At 40.1% G+C, this 13,018-nt stretch overlaps 2 protein-coding genes across 10 annotated transcripts in view; both read left to right on the top strand.

Annotated features, from left to right (window-relative positions):
* Window positions 1–2,519, top strand: part of tsg101b (tumor susceptibility 101b) — a 12,594-nt gene extending 10,075 nt beyond the window's left edge. The window contains exons 10-11 of one of the 2 annotated variants that reach the window (XR_003439171.2): window positions 1,316–1,515; window positions 1,821–2,519. Coding sequence is in view for 1 of the 2 variants with exons in the window: in XM_027137114.2 (XP_026992915.1) it covers window positions 1,316–1,405 (90 nt within the window). In the remaining variant the exon portion in view is untranslated. Of the gene's footprint in view, window positions 1–1,315 lie in introns of both variants that reach the window. The other variant, XM_027137114.2, reaches the window with a different exon arrangement.
* An 8,698-nt stretch (window positions 2,520–11,217) lies between these two features.
* brsk2b (BR serine/threonine kinase 2b) overlaps window positions 11,218–13,018 on the top strand; it is a 151,019-nt gene continuing 149,218 nt past the window's right edge. For 4 of the 8 annotated variants that reach the window (XM_027136886.2, XM_047806851.1, XM_047806912.1 and 1 more), the window contains exon 1: window positions 11,218–11,440. In XM_027136886.2, the coding sequence (XP_026992687.1) occupies window positions 11,347–11,440 (94 nt within the window). In that variant the 5' untranslated portion in view covers window positions 11,218–11,346. The remainder of the gene's footprint in view (window positions 11,441–13,018) is intronic. The other 4 variants (XM_027136889.2, XM_027136888.2, XM_027136887.2 and 1 more) reach the window with 2 other exon arrangements.

The raw sequence follows: 13,018 nt of genomic DNA, 5'->3' as shown, positions 1-13,018 counted from the left end.
TATTGTGTGTGTGTGTGTGTGTGCTCCTTTTGTGGTGTGTGGTGTGTGCTACTTGGTGTGTGGTGTGGGCTTTTGTGTGTGTGCTACGTGTGCTTTTGTGTGTGTGTGTGCTACTTGTGTGTGTGTGTGTGTGTTATAATTGTGTGTGTGTTGTGTGTGCTACTGTGTGTGTGGTGTTGTGTGTGTGCTACTTGTGTGTGTGTGTGTGTGTGTGTGTGTGCTAATTGTGTGTGTGTGTGTGTTCTAATTGTGTGTGTGTGTGTGTGTGTGTGCTACTTGTGTGTGTGTGTGTGTGTGTGTGCTACTTGTGTGTGTGCTACTTGTGTGTGTGCTACTTGTGTGTGTGCTACTTGTGTGTGTGTGTGTGCTACTTGTGTGTGTGTGTGTGTGCTACTTGTGTGTGTGTGTGTGCTACTTGTGTGTGTGTGTGTGTGCTACTTGTGTGTGTGTGTGTGTGCTACTTGTGTGTGTGTGTGTGCTACTTGTGTGTGTGTGTGTGTTGTGTGTGTGTGTGTGTGTGCTACGTGTGTGTGTGCTACGTGTGTGTGTGTGTGTGTGTGTGTGTGTGTGTGTGCTACTTGTGTGTGTGTGCTACTTGTGTGTGTGTGCTACTTGTGTGTGTGTGCTACTTGTGTGTGTGTGCTACTTGTGTGTGTGTGCTACTTGTGTGTGTGTGTGTGTGTGTGCTTTTTGTGTGTGTGTGTGCTTTTTGTGTGTGTGTGTGTGTGCTTTTTGTGTGTGTGTGTGCTTTTTGTGTGTGTGTGTGCTTTGTGTGTGTGTGTGTGCTTTTTCTGTGTGTTTTATTTTATTGTGTGTATTATTTTTGTTTGTGTGTGTGTTCTTTGTGTGTGTGTGTGTGCGTGTGTGTGCTTTTTCTGTGTGTGTGTGCGTGCTTTTTCTGTGTGTGTGTGTGCTTTTTCTGTGTGTGTGTGTGCTTTTTCTGTGTGTGTGTGCTTTTTCTGTGTGTGTGTGCTTTTTCTGTGTGTGTGTGCTTTTTCTGTGTGTGTGATTTTTCTCTCTCTGTGTGTGTGTGTGTGTGTGTGTGTGTGTGTGTGTGTGTGTGTGTGTGTGTGTGTGTGTGTGTGATGGATGGATGGAGCTTATCTTTAATTCTACATAAGGCCGTATATCATTATGCTAATTAAATCACAGTAAACAGACCCAGCCTAGTGTAATATAATATATAGTCTCCCCCTTTATCTATTACAAATCAGCTGTTTAGTCCCCAGTGTGTGTCTCAGGAACCTTCTGGATAATAAGAAACGTGCCTTGCTTTGGCTTACTGATGACTTTTTGGTTTGTGTTTATATTGTAGCACGTGCGACTGCTCTCAAGGAAGCAGTTCCAGTTGCGCGCTTTGATGCAGAAAGCCAGAAAAACCGCAGGCCTCAGCGACCTCTACTGACCAACCCAACGCTCCACACTTGTCTCCTTGTCTCCTTGTCCTGTCCTCTCTATTCTATCTAACTCTACAATCAGTGCATTATCTACACCTCACCTACAACCAGACAAGTGGTAGGTTTCACTTTATATAACATGATGCTATTTTATACTATTGGACATGTCGGTGAAGTTTATACACGCACACACACACACACACACACACACACACACACACACACACACACACACACACACACACACACTTTATTTAAGATACCACTTCAATCTTAAGGGCATGGGAATGAAGACAAATAACTTTTTTTGCATTACTATGATTATAAATATGAAGTGACCTTTTCAGATGATTTGTAGTGATAATTCTGACAATCATATGGGAGCGGGTTTAAAAATGTTATCCTTTTTTTTTTCTTTTCTAGAACAGTCAGCCCTCTTCACATACTGTATTACATACGAGTCAAAGAAATTTCACAGAAAATCAGTCAAAGCACTTATAATACTAATGGATTTAAGAAGGCTCATAATTAATCCACCCTGGCTGTGCATAAAAAAATAACACAGTACATTCCCAAATATTGTGTATTATTTTATTTGCTTGAATGTATTTTTGCACCCTTTTTGCATGATTGGTTTATACACAAAGAACATCAGTCAGACCTGTAATCGGAAAAAAGTTCATGGAAATATTTTTGCTTTGATTCGTTCATGTGATTTTCATTTAATTGACGTAATCAGTCTGATAGTTACCAGTATGTTTACAACACAGAAATCACTCAAATCTTGGAAGTGACATAATGAGTTGCATAATAACATGGCTTGAGCTTTATAAATATTATTATTAATATTATTATTTTTCATTTTACCTACATTATTACTACCATTAGTGTTTTTATCGTGTCAATTATATATAACAGGAATTATTTTTGTTATCGCCTTGTGTACAGTTTGTATTTTGTTGTTATTATTTTTGATGTATGTGTTTACTTGAAACTAGGCTGAAAAAGCAAGCACTCATCCTCTGATGTTGTGGGAAAGGGAATATCCAAATGGTTCTTCTTAAATCTTTACTCTACTATGTAGCGCTCTAAAGAAACTGAATTAAAATCATGAAGTTTGTAGTCGTGGTTCTTGTAACGTGCTGCACGCTTTCCTTCCAAATGTGATTTCAAAGACATCCTTACTGTTTGGAGAAAGAAATCAGGCAGTGTGTCAGGATTACTGACGTACGTATCAATATATCAAGAGAGACAGACAGTACAGCTTTCAACCTTGTGACGCGGTGTCTCTCTATTTTCTTTACCGTTTCTGTTTAAGATCTAAATCCCCCAGAGGCGATTTGCTGAGGTTAGATGTAGACCTGTGAGTCTCAGAGGTCTAAAGCTATGACACCGGCTTTACGTCTTCCCCTGATGTGGGATCAGATGCTGAAGGTGGGAGGCTTTGTCCTATTTTGAAGGGATTTATTCTTAGGGTGCATTCAATCAGGATTCTGAGAGGTTCACAAGTTCAGCAGGTCTACAGCATGCGATGCATGTGATGAAGCTGTCAAGCCCCAGGCTCTGGCCTATAGTAGTTTTTAATAGACACTTAATGCTTTTTTTCCTGTTAGATGATTGATATGAATAAAGAGAAGCTTATACATATATATCAACATATTGTTGATCTAAAATTTACCTTATTTAGCTAAAAAGCTTTCGGTGACATTTTTCCCGGTTCCCTGACCAACTGATTTATTTAATTAAAACAAAGAATTCTTCATATATAATTAATAATAATTGTTTTCATCAAAGCCAATTAGTTTCAAATATTTTAAATGTTTTTAAATAATTATTTAAAATGAGTTACCTGAAATGCTGTAATTTAAAACAAAGACCCCAAGATATCGTTCTTTATAGCAAAGCCATCTTTGGATCCGTGCTCATAATGAACGGTTTTGTTACTGCCATAATAAAAAAAATAATTGTGGCGGTTATGATGGAATATTTTTCCTGTGGCACCAACAAAATCGGTTAAAGATCCAGCACTTGAAAGATTACACACATATACACACACACTACAAACACAAAGGGTGTGGGAATCAAGACATTATTAACACTGATTCTAATTAAACATGAATAAACATGAACATACTATAAATATTAATGTGATGTGACCCTTTTCAGATGATTTATAGTGTTTCTGTCAGTCGGACGTACACGGACAGGACGTTTAGGAGTCCAATCAAAAAATTTTAACTATTTCAGCTACAAGGGCTTTTAAATGCTTGCATTTGTGTCATTCTTTGTATTTGACACTCTGTGATATCTTTTGATCTATGTATTTATCTTTACCTGAATGAATGAATGTTTATTAAAAAATATCATTATGAAATAAACCACAAAAATTCTTTTAAAATGTTTTCATGCCTCAAATATTAGCAGTATAGCAGATGCTTAGAGACACAGCAGAAAATTCCTGATACCAGTCCAGAGTGTTACCCATGACAACTCGTAAGCCATAACCTAGCCTAAGAGGCGGGGCTGACTATACCAAGTTAATGCCGTTAAATATATTCGTCCAAAATCTGATTATATACTGAAAATTATATATTGTTGTGAACCCTTAACCTTCAATCTGGCATCCTGCTGGCCTTCTGTTCAAACCCCTTTTCCCCTTAACACACACTCACACGCCCACATGTGGCTTCTTCCCACTCGGCCATCCAAAATTTCATTTCACAGATGACAGGCTTCGGCCTCTAATCCAGCAGCTGTGAAGGAGGGGACGACCGGCCAACTGTTTCAACTCTAATCAGCTTTTATAACCCGCAGAAGGATGAGAAAAGCCCCTCCTGCTACTCTAAGCACGACTCGGCTTGGGATTGAGGAAGATGCTGACTCTAATTTGCTGGGTGCTTGTGGACAGGCCTGTGTCAGCAGAGCCGCTGCTGCTAATGGGCCTGTCACTGCTCGTGATTTCACCTTACAACCTTCAGCAGCTTTAGCATTGTGGTCTGTGTGCCACTCAATCTGTTCATCTGTCCTTTTTAGTCACTAAACTGTGACTGGTTGGTTGGTCAGTTGGGCGATATCTAATAGATTGTTTTTATTACCTTAACACTTTTTTCCTAGATGTCTAATTTGATTGTGTATTTATTCACATACTGTACATCTGTACATATGAGTGTGTGTATAATTTCATTAATGCCCAATTACTATTTTTTTATTATTCAAATAAAATTTAGGCGAAAGTGAAATGTATAAAACAAGGCTGTATCTAGCTGACATCAGCTTTATTCTTGTCCTGTTCCCAGTGGCTCCAGAGCCAATCCTGGGATAAGTGGATGTGAGTAGGGAAGTACAGTGAGAGTACAGTGTAGTGTACAGTGTACAGAGAGTACACACTCACAATTCATATTAAACGAGGGGCAATTAGCACAACCAATCCAGCTTCTGTCGTGTTTTTAGGGATGTAGAAGGAAACCAGGACCCGGAGGAATCTCATGAGGGGAACATGAGAAACTCCACACAGACTGTAACCCAAGGTAGGGATAGAACTGGGGACCTGTTTCCTGTTGGATTAAAACTCCTTAATTAAATGCTTCCATATTTGTACAATAATATTAGTTGAATAATTCTAATAACTAATAAAAAAAAATTGCAATACTGAGAAAAACCTCCACTAATTATTTTTGGTTAATATTTGGTTCATATCTATTAGTATTAATGTTTTTCTCTCTTTTTTTTTCTTTTCAATTAAATTTGTGTTGTTTTAGTCCAACTTGTAATCTATTATCTGCCCTGCCATGTCTTTCCTTTAAAAAATAATAAGTAAAGCAGATTACAACCCTCCTGGGTGTGCGCAGAACATAGCTGTTTGATTGGGACTGCTGTGTGTTTGATATATTGTGGCACACTGTAGCACATCAGGCTTGTAAACTCTCAACAGAAAGCTCATAAATGTAACACAAAAGGCCATAAAGGCATTTATGGGGTTTAATGTTCGGCCATGGCCTTGTCGATTTTTACTGGCCTCTGGGTGTGAAGCTGAGACACCCGTTGAGTGGGTTTTTCAGGCGTCAGGTGATTGGCTCTCAGAGACTAGGGAATGACGGGCTGACGGCTGCACGCCGTCCGTGATTCCTTGTCTTCCCCCCTCAGTGACACTTTACTGACCTCAATCGAAGAAAGCTTTTTCAGGCAAACACCCAGGTCACATAGATTTGACCGAAGTGACCAATCTGTATCCCCGGCGAATCCATGTGTCTGCTCACTGCTGCTAGGATCATTGTGTTGGAGGATTCGGGCTTAACCGCAACCATATATCATCTACAGCCCAGGCCTTAGGAGCTGAAGTCACTTATAGGAAGCCAAGAACAAGTGCACTGATGACAGGTTCCATTATAGTAGTAGGATGGAGAATGCAGTTTGTTCCCTCACTGAGTCAATACAGTATGTCCCTTAAAGGAACCCGCCATCTTGAAACATATTTAATATGTTTCTACTGAAATATTTCTTATATGCCTTGTGATTCTGGCACTAATGTGCTTGTTGGTGCTGTATTTTCATTATTCATGTGAGAAGTTAGCAGTTATGCTGCACGCTGACAGCACAGAGGGACGACTGCTTTGTCAAACATATGGCATAATGCTCAGGTTTCACTCTTAGCTCCTAAACACAAAAGAGCAACAGCTTCTTTTTTCTCACATCGGTTTTCAAGTATGTTAAATTTCACATAATGTAGAAGACACGTAGACGGCAAACATCGGGACTAAAATGTTCCAGAATGCAGCATAGCTGCGCCGAGTTATAGCCGAAACATGTTAGTGATAGTAACATGTAGTATATTTACCAGTATACCAGTAAAACAGGTATATCATTAAGGGAAATGTAGAAAACCATAAAAACAAGAAACCCAAAATTCTCATCTTATTACAAATGAAATCCTTCGCAATGGAAAACGGTAAATATCGCTATGCTATAATATTGTTTGAATTTGATTGTTCATTTAAAACACCCCCTTTACTGAAAATGCATTCAATATAAGCCACTGCCTATGAGAACTAATTAAAGATAGCAATAACAGACATAGAACATGACGATAGTAATGAACAGCATCCTAAAATCAAGATGGAATGAGTTCTGAGTGGGAGGTGTTTGCCAGAGGCCTGGAGGAAAGCTCTGTGTACTGCTGGATTGGGGGTAATTACGAGAAACTGGTTAATGTAATTGCACTGATTTGCAGGGACTAGAACTGCAACACAACATTCTGCATTACCTCTGTGCAATTATTCAGGCAGCACATGCATAATTATCCCTGCCAGAATTTGCGTCTTCTCTTGATTGCTAACAACTTGCGCCTTAGATGCTAATTGTTTGCCCTATAATCATGCATATTTAATAGGAATTAATGACAGGAGCACATATTTATTTTCTGTCTGACCTCTCTGTATAGAGGTATTTTATTGAAAAACTGACAAAGAGATGGATTTTGCCTCTATGTCTCAGACAACAGGTGAGACAGATTAGCATTTCAGCAGTGATTACAGGATCTCCCTTGTCTGGTGTGTTTAGCTAAAGTATTTGAATGCTTCAATCACATATAAAAGCTTGTGTTTATAACGTAACGTGGACTTTTGGAGACTGCGTGCCTTTAAAAACAGCCAGTTATGCAGAGCTATGCAAACACGGGCTAGTCTAGTTCCACCATACATGTACACCATTCTTTTCTGCAGAAGTCTCTTTCATTAAAAAACAAAAAAACAAAAAAACAAAACAAAACAAAAAACTTAAACCCAATTTTTCTTTAACCTGGCTCTTTAACCTGTCCTGAAAACAGCAGTGGCAGAACCTCAAACAGTGGATGATGATGATGAAGCAGCATTCAGAGGAAGTGATGCGAATCTTATAGTGCTTTACAATAGGTTAATGACTGCCCCCTGCCCCCTAGTTGAGTAAAGCCTCTGACATGCGATACATTATTACCCAAACTGCCTATTCATTCTGAATATCATCATATCATATCAACAGCAGTACACACACTATCAGCTGTCTGGCACACAGAGCAAAGAATGATCGGGATATGCTGGTTAAATAAATCACACTTTGGTTCTGCTTGGACTGCTGAACAATTGGAACATTGACTCACTTGGCCACCAAAGTGATAAACTGACAGAAAGTGAGAGGAAGATTGACTGGCCTCCTTCTATCAAGTTTATCCTGGAGCTGACACAGTGAGAGTGATGAGTGCTCTGAAGTTACACACATCGCATGAAAATGTGCAGCTTCTTCTGGCTACAAAGTGCACTGAATTCCTAAAGCTACAAAATATATTCAAGCATTTTCTAATCCAATCTCCATCCACTGCATTAATAGTACATGTCCAATTACCAATGATAAGAATTCTGATGCAGTGAGTTGTAGATGTTTCCACTGGGAACACTGGTTTCTTCCTGGATTGGCTAATTTTCATTGCACCTTTGTGTAAGGTGCTTCAGCAATGGGCTACATTATTACTAGATTATTGACTTTTACCCAGCATTCCCATGAGCCACTGCAAACCTGACCAGAATAAACTGTTAACTAAAGAAGAGCAAATGAATACAGTACATGATGCAATCTCAGAACTTAGGATGAAACTATCTATCTATCTATCTATCTATCTATCTATCTATCTATCTATCTATCTATCTATCTATCTATCTATCTATCTATCTATCTATCTATCTATAACAGTCAATAACGAATAAACATATTATAAATATAACTCAAGAAGTACACAATTTTATTTATTTATTTAAATTCTTGTCAGTGTTCTTGCACTGCGGGACTTAACATGTTTGCCTCAGATTGGGAGTTCACTTCTCATATCCACCCTGTGTGTGTGGAGTTTGCATGTGTTTCAGGGATGAACAGATGAGTGTGATGGTATCCTGTGAATGGGTGGCACTATGTTCATGGGGTCCCCTGCTTTAGAGTCCATTTGGCCATTGGGATAGACTCCAGGCTGTGTAGGCTAGGTGGTACAGAAAATAATTTGATGGATAGATATTCTTGCACATAGTTCATTTTACATCTCTACAGTCCTTTAACCTTCCCAGTTTGAAAAAGTAAAAAGAAAAAGTTTTTTTTCTACTGCCCACAAACACACATCTGGCTCAACTCATTAAGGTGTACTAACAGTAGGGAAAACTTCAAACTGTGCAGGGCAGGGAGTCATCTGTACATGAGTTAAAAACCACTCTCTCATCTCTCTCATTTTGTACCGCTTATCCGAACTAAATCGGGCCACGGGGAGCCTGTGCCTATCTCAGGCGTCATTGGGCATCAAGGTAGGATACACCCTGGACGGAGTGCCATCCCATCACAGGGCACACACAGTCTAATTCACTCACACACACACACACACACACACTACGGACAATTTTCCAGAGATGCCAATCAACCTACCATGCATGTCTTTGGACCGGGGGAGGAAACCGGAGTACCCAGAGGAAACCCCCGAGGCATTGGGAGAACATGCAAACTCCATACACACACAAGGTGGAGGTGGGAATCGAACCCCCAACCCTGGAGGTGTGAGGCGAACGTGCTAACCACTAAGCCATTGTGCCCCCCCTCATTTAAATTTTTCAGAATAATTGTTAGGGATGCCAATAATTGTGGAACAGGTGATTTTATTGATTATATATATCACACACACACGATTAATATCAATGGTGTTAACTACTGTAGATGTTGTTTCTATGGTAACAGATACCACAGGGATTATATGATGCTTCAGTATGTTCTTCAGTAGAATATTAAGATTTTTTTTTAACTTCATGACCAGTAACTCATGAAGTTATGCAGTCTTTAGGCTTTATGTTTATTTGGCAATAGAAAATGGGTTTTGGAATTCTTGCCTATGAGCAAGCAACAGAGTGACACATTTCACATAAAAAAAACAGTCATGATTGATTGCGCTGGAGTTGTGTATTTCAGAGCTGAAACAACAGACAAAATGTCACAAATAATGGAGATGCAAATAATGAAGAATTTACTTGTAACTAAAAGGTCAAACTACAAATCCTGACACACACCCTTTGAGAAACCATGGAGTGTGCATGATTGTGTGCAAGGTGTGCCTTAGGAGGCAGAAAAAGGATGACTCCATTTTAACTCCAGACATAATCACAAGTGCCCTCCCATATGGAAACTTTGGAACACCAGTGGTGAAGATGTGCCAAGCCAGTAATACCCTTTCGCTAATAGAGTCATCTGTTGAGTGGACAGTTTCCAGAACATGCTGAACGTTTCTTTAACAGAACCACAGTTGTCCACACAGTGCCTGTCTTACCCCTTTAAATCAAACAATCTTACAGTATGCTTGTCTAGATCGCAGCTTTTCTTAGACAAGAAGTTGAAAGAGTGAAAGAGACAGTGAGTGAACCATGAGCTCCAACCTGAGCAGATGTTCCCTGTGACTTCAAAAGAGCTCTGCAACTCTGTAGTGTGTTACTTTGGAATCTGGTATTGAAACAGATCCAGTGTGCTCTCTGTAGCATCTGACTGTCCATGTGTCAGATTATAGAGTCAAGAAGCACTTGAGCTGCATTTTATTCTGATGGCAGCTGCTTTAATAGGCACATTCTTTTGATGGTACCTGTCTCATTGGGCCGAATTTTTAACTGAAACGAGTTTGTGTTTAGTGTCACCATCTTCCATAACTTTCATCTATCAAAAAAAAAGAAATTATATATATATATATATATTATATATATTATATTATATATATAGTACAAATAAGCTGATTACAGTATTGTCAGAGATTACAGAGCTTCTTCAGGTCATTTACAGTGCCACATAAACACAAACCTTCACTACTGGTTTTGAGTGAGCGCTTGGTCTTCCATGTTTATTCATTACAACCTTAGAGAGCAGCCGCTACCCAGGTGGGTCAGTGTTTATCCCAGGAGCAGTTGATGACTGCCTAGACACTCTCATAGATCAGATGCGAGATGGGAATTTAATAAACTCAGTATTATGGTGGTCCTGTGTACAGCTTCTCCTATCTGGATCTCTCCAGCATCTCCAAAATTATTGTGAACTTTTTTTGCTTCTCTGAATAAAGCCTTTCTCACTTGGTAATTAACATTTGAAATATTTCTTTAACTAAACCCTGATTGATATCTTGAAATTCCATCAGCTATGTTTGATAGCTTGTGATGTTCTTTGTTAAGGTGTTACAAACTTTGGGGTTTTATTACACACAGGTGTACTCTATTCAGCTAATGATGCCATGCTAATTTTAGCACTCATTTCAGGGTTTTCAGAGGACTTTTGAAATATTAATTTACAATACTTGCACAAAGTGCTGTACAAGTGCTGCAAAGTGCCGCCCCCCCAAAAAAAAAAAGCATAGTTGTGTGAATTTACCTGGGGTTCCATTTCAATCCAATGGTGTTCACTGGGCTTCAGGTCAGGGCTTTCTGCACCATACATAGTCTTCATGGAGATCTATGTCTTCATGGAGATCACTTTCATTCCATTTATTTCATTCCAGTGAAGGAACTATTTAATCCTACAGCATACTAAAACATAGTGCACAGTTGTGCAGGTCCTACTTTGTAGCAACAGTTTGGAGAAGAACCACATATGATATGAATGTGATGAGTAGGTGTACACGTGTATTTCACACGTGGCCTTAAAGACTATACAGGAGGAATAAATGTAAAACTATTAGGCATGAGAATAGGTAGTAATTATCTGGCAACCCATGAGTGAACGTTTCTTTCTTGCGCCATCTGCAGGAGGAGAGAGATGGAGCAGCGCGCACCAGAGAGAGAGAGAGAGAGAGAGAGAGAGAGAGAGAGAGAGAGAGAGCTGGGCGGGGAAGGAGTTGCTCCTACTGGCCTTGAGAAAGCCCCACATAGCGGACTCTCAGCTGATCGCTGAAGCATCGCTCCTCTTTCACTCTAAAGCCAAAATGTCCTCTTTATCGGGGAAAGAGAGCAGCGCTCAGCATGCGTCCTACGTGGGACCGTACCGGCTGGAGAAGACGCTGGGCAAAGGACAGACAGGTCCGTGCGCTTTTGTGTGTGTGTGTGTGTGTGTGTGTGTGTGTGTGTGTGTGTGTGTGTGTGTGTGTGTGTGTGTGTGTGTGTGTGTGTGTGTGTTAGGCACTCTGGTTGCGTTCTGCACGCGCTGAACTGATGCTCATCCTCAGCTGTGAGCATTACGCACCGGCTGGGCTGTGTCTCATTCCACATGGTGACATTATAGTTAGACAGTTTGGACAGATCTGTAATCTCTAGTATACTTTTGCACTCAGTTGCATCGTGCTGACATCCAGTTGTCATTAGTATGAGACATTTATTTGAAGTTACTCTCTGTATTTGTCACTTCATCTGTCTTCTCCGTTCTGGTTAATGCGTTAAATCCGGATTGTGCGTCAAACGCGACTGCAGCTGGCACTGAAATTAAATGTGCTTTAAGATAAAGGGGTATGGACAGAATTGTGTGTGTGTGTGTGTGTGTGTGTGTGTGTGTGTGTGTGTGTGTGTGTGTGTGTGTGTGTGTGTGTGTGTGTGTGTGTGCGTGCGTGCGTGCGTCCTGCGCTTGGACAGATCTGGTATCCTGAAGCAGCGCTTCTTCATCATGCTATTTGTAAACACAGCGCCTCCTATTGGCCACCTGCAGCGTCCTAACGAAGAATTTCAAACTGCAAAAGGACGATCGTGTTTGTGCAGATGCTTTAAGTGCTTCAAATGGCATATGTTGTGATAACTTTAAAAGGTGCTCAAGAAAAAACAAAATTATCCAAACAGGGGCAGTGGAGGCTGAAGTGGTTTAGGCTCTGAGTTGTTGATCAGAGGATCAAGGTTCGAGCCCCAGCACTGCCAAGTTGACACTGTTTGGCCCTTGAGCAAGGCCCTTAACTCTCACTGCTCCAGGGGGGCTGTATCATGGCTGACCCTGTGCTCTGACACCAACCTTCACTGAGCTTTAATGTTTATGTGACGAAATAAAGGCTTCTTCTTCTAGATGGTGTAATGATTACCAATGCCACCTCACACCTGGTCACGGGTCCAATCGGCTAGATCTTTGTGGTTTTTCATGTTCTCCAAGCCTGGATAATGTTTCTTTCAGTTTAATAAAAAAAACAACAACATTGCAGTAGGTGGATCGGCCTGCATTGTGTGAATGTGTGTGCTACAGAAGATGTAAGAAAGAATGAATGAATGGTTTTTATGATGCATGATACACATTCTATTGATTGGTAGTGGTTCTGACATGAAGAGCATATTGTGTCCAATTTACCACATTGGTGTGTTGCCCAGTGATCTGCTGATTGGTTGATTGATTGTATTGATGAATCAATAGTTGAGTGTAGTTACAGCTTCAATGTTTATATTTATGGTCATTCAAATTCATTAGTGTTTCTTTATGTTATTCTTAATTAGGGTTTTGTATGGCAGCTGCAGCAAACAGGCAGATGTAAAAACTGTGGAATTGTTGCTGTGGTGAAATGTTCCGTGAGGATTTGTGTTTTAATGCAAAGAGTCTCCAGCGTCACTGGATTCAAGCTGTAAAGTTTTCTCGCACAGGAAATTCCGCAGGAACGAGAGGTTTTGGTTTTTCGAAAGTTTTTGTTGATT

Source organism: Tachysurus fulvidraco, chromosome 1 (genome assembly GCF_022655615.1).
Source record: "Tachysurus fulvidraco isolate hzauxx_2018 chromosome 1, HZAU_PFXX_2.0, whole genome shotgun sequence".
NCBI classification, from domain to species: Eukaryota; Metazoa; Chordata; class Actinopteri; order Siluriformes; family Bagridae; genus Tachysurus; species Tachysurus fulvidraco.
Note: the sequence above shows the minus strand (reverse complement) of the source record. Positions and strands in the feature narration are given on the sequence as shown.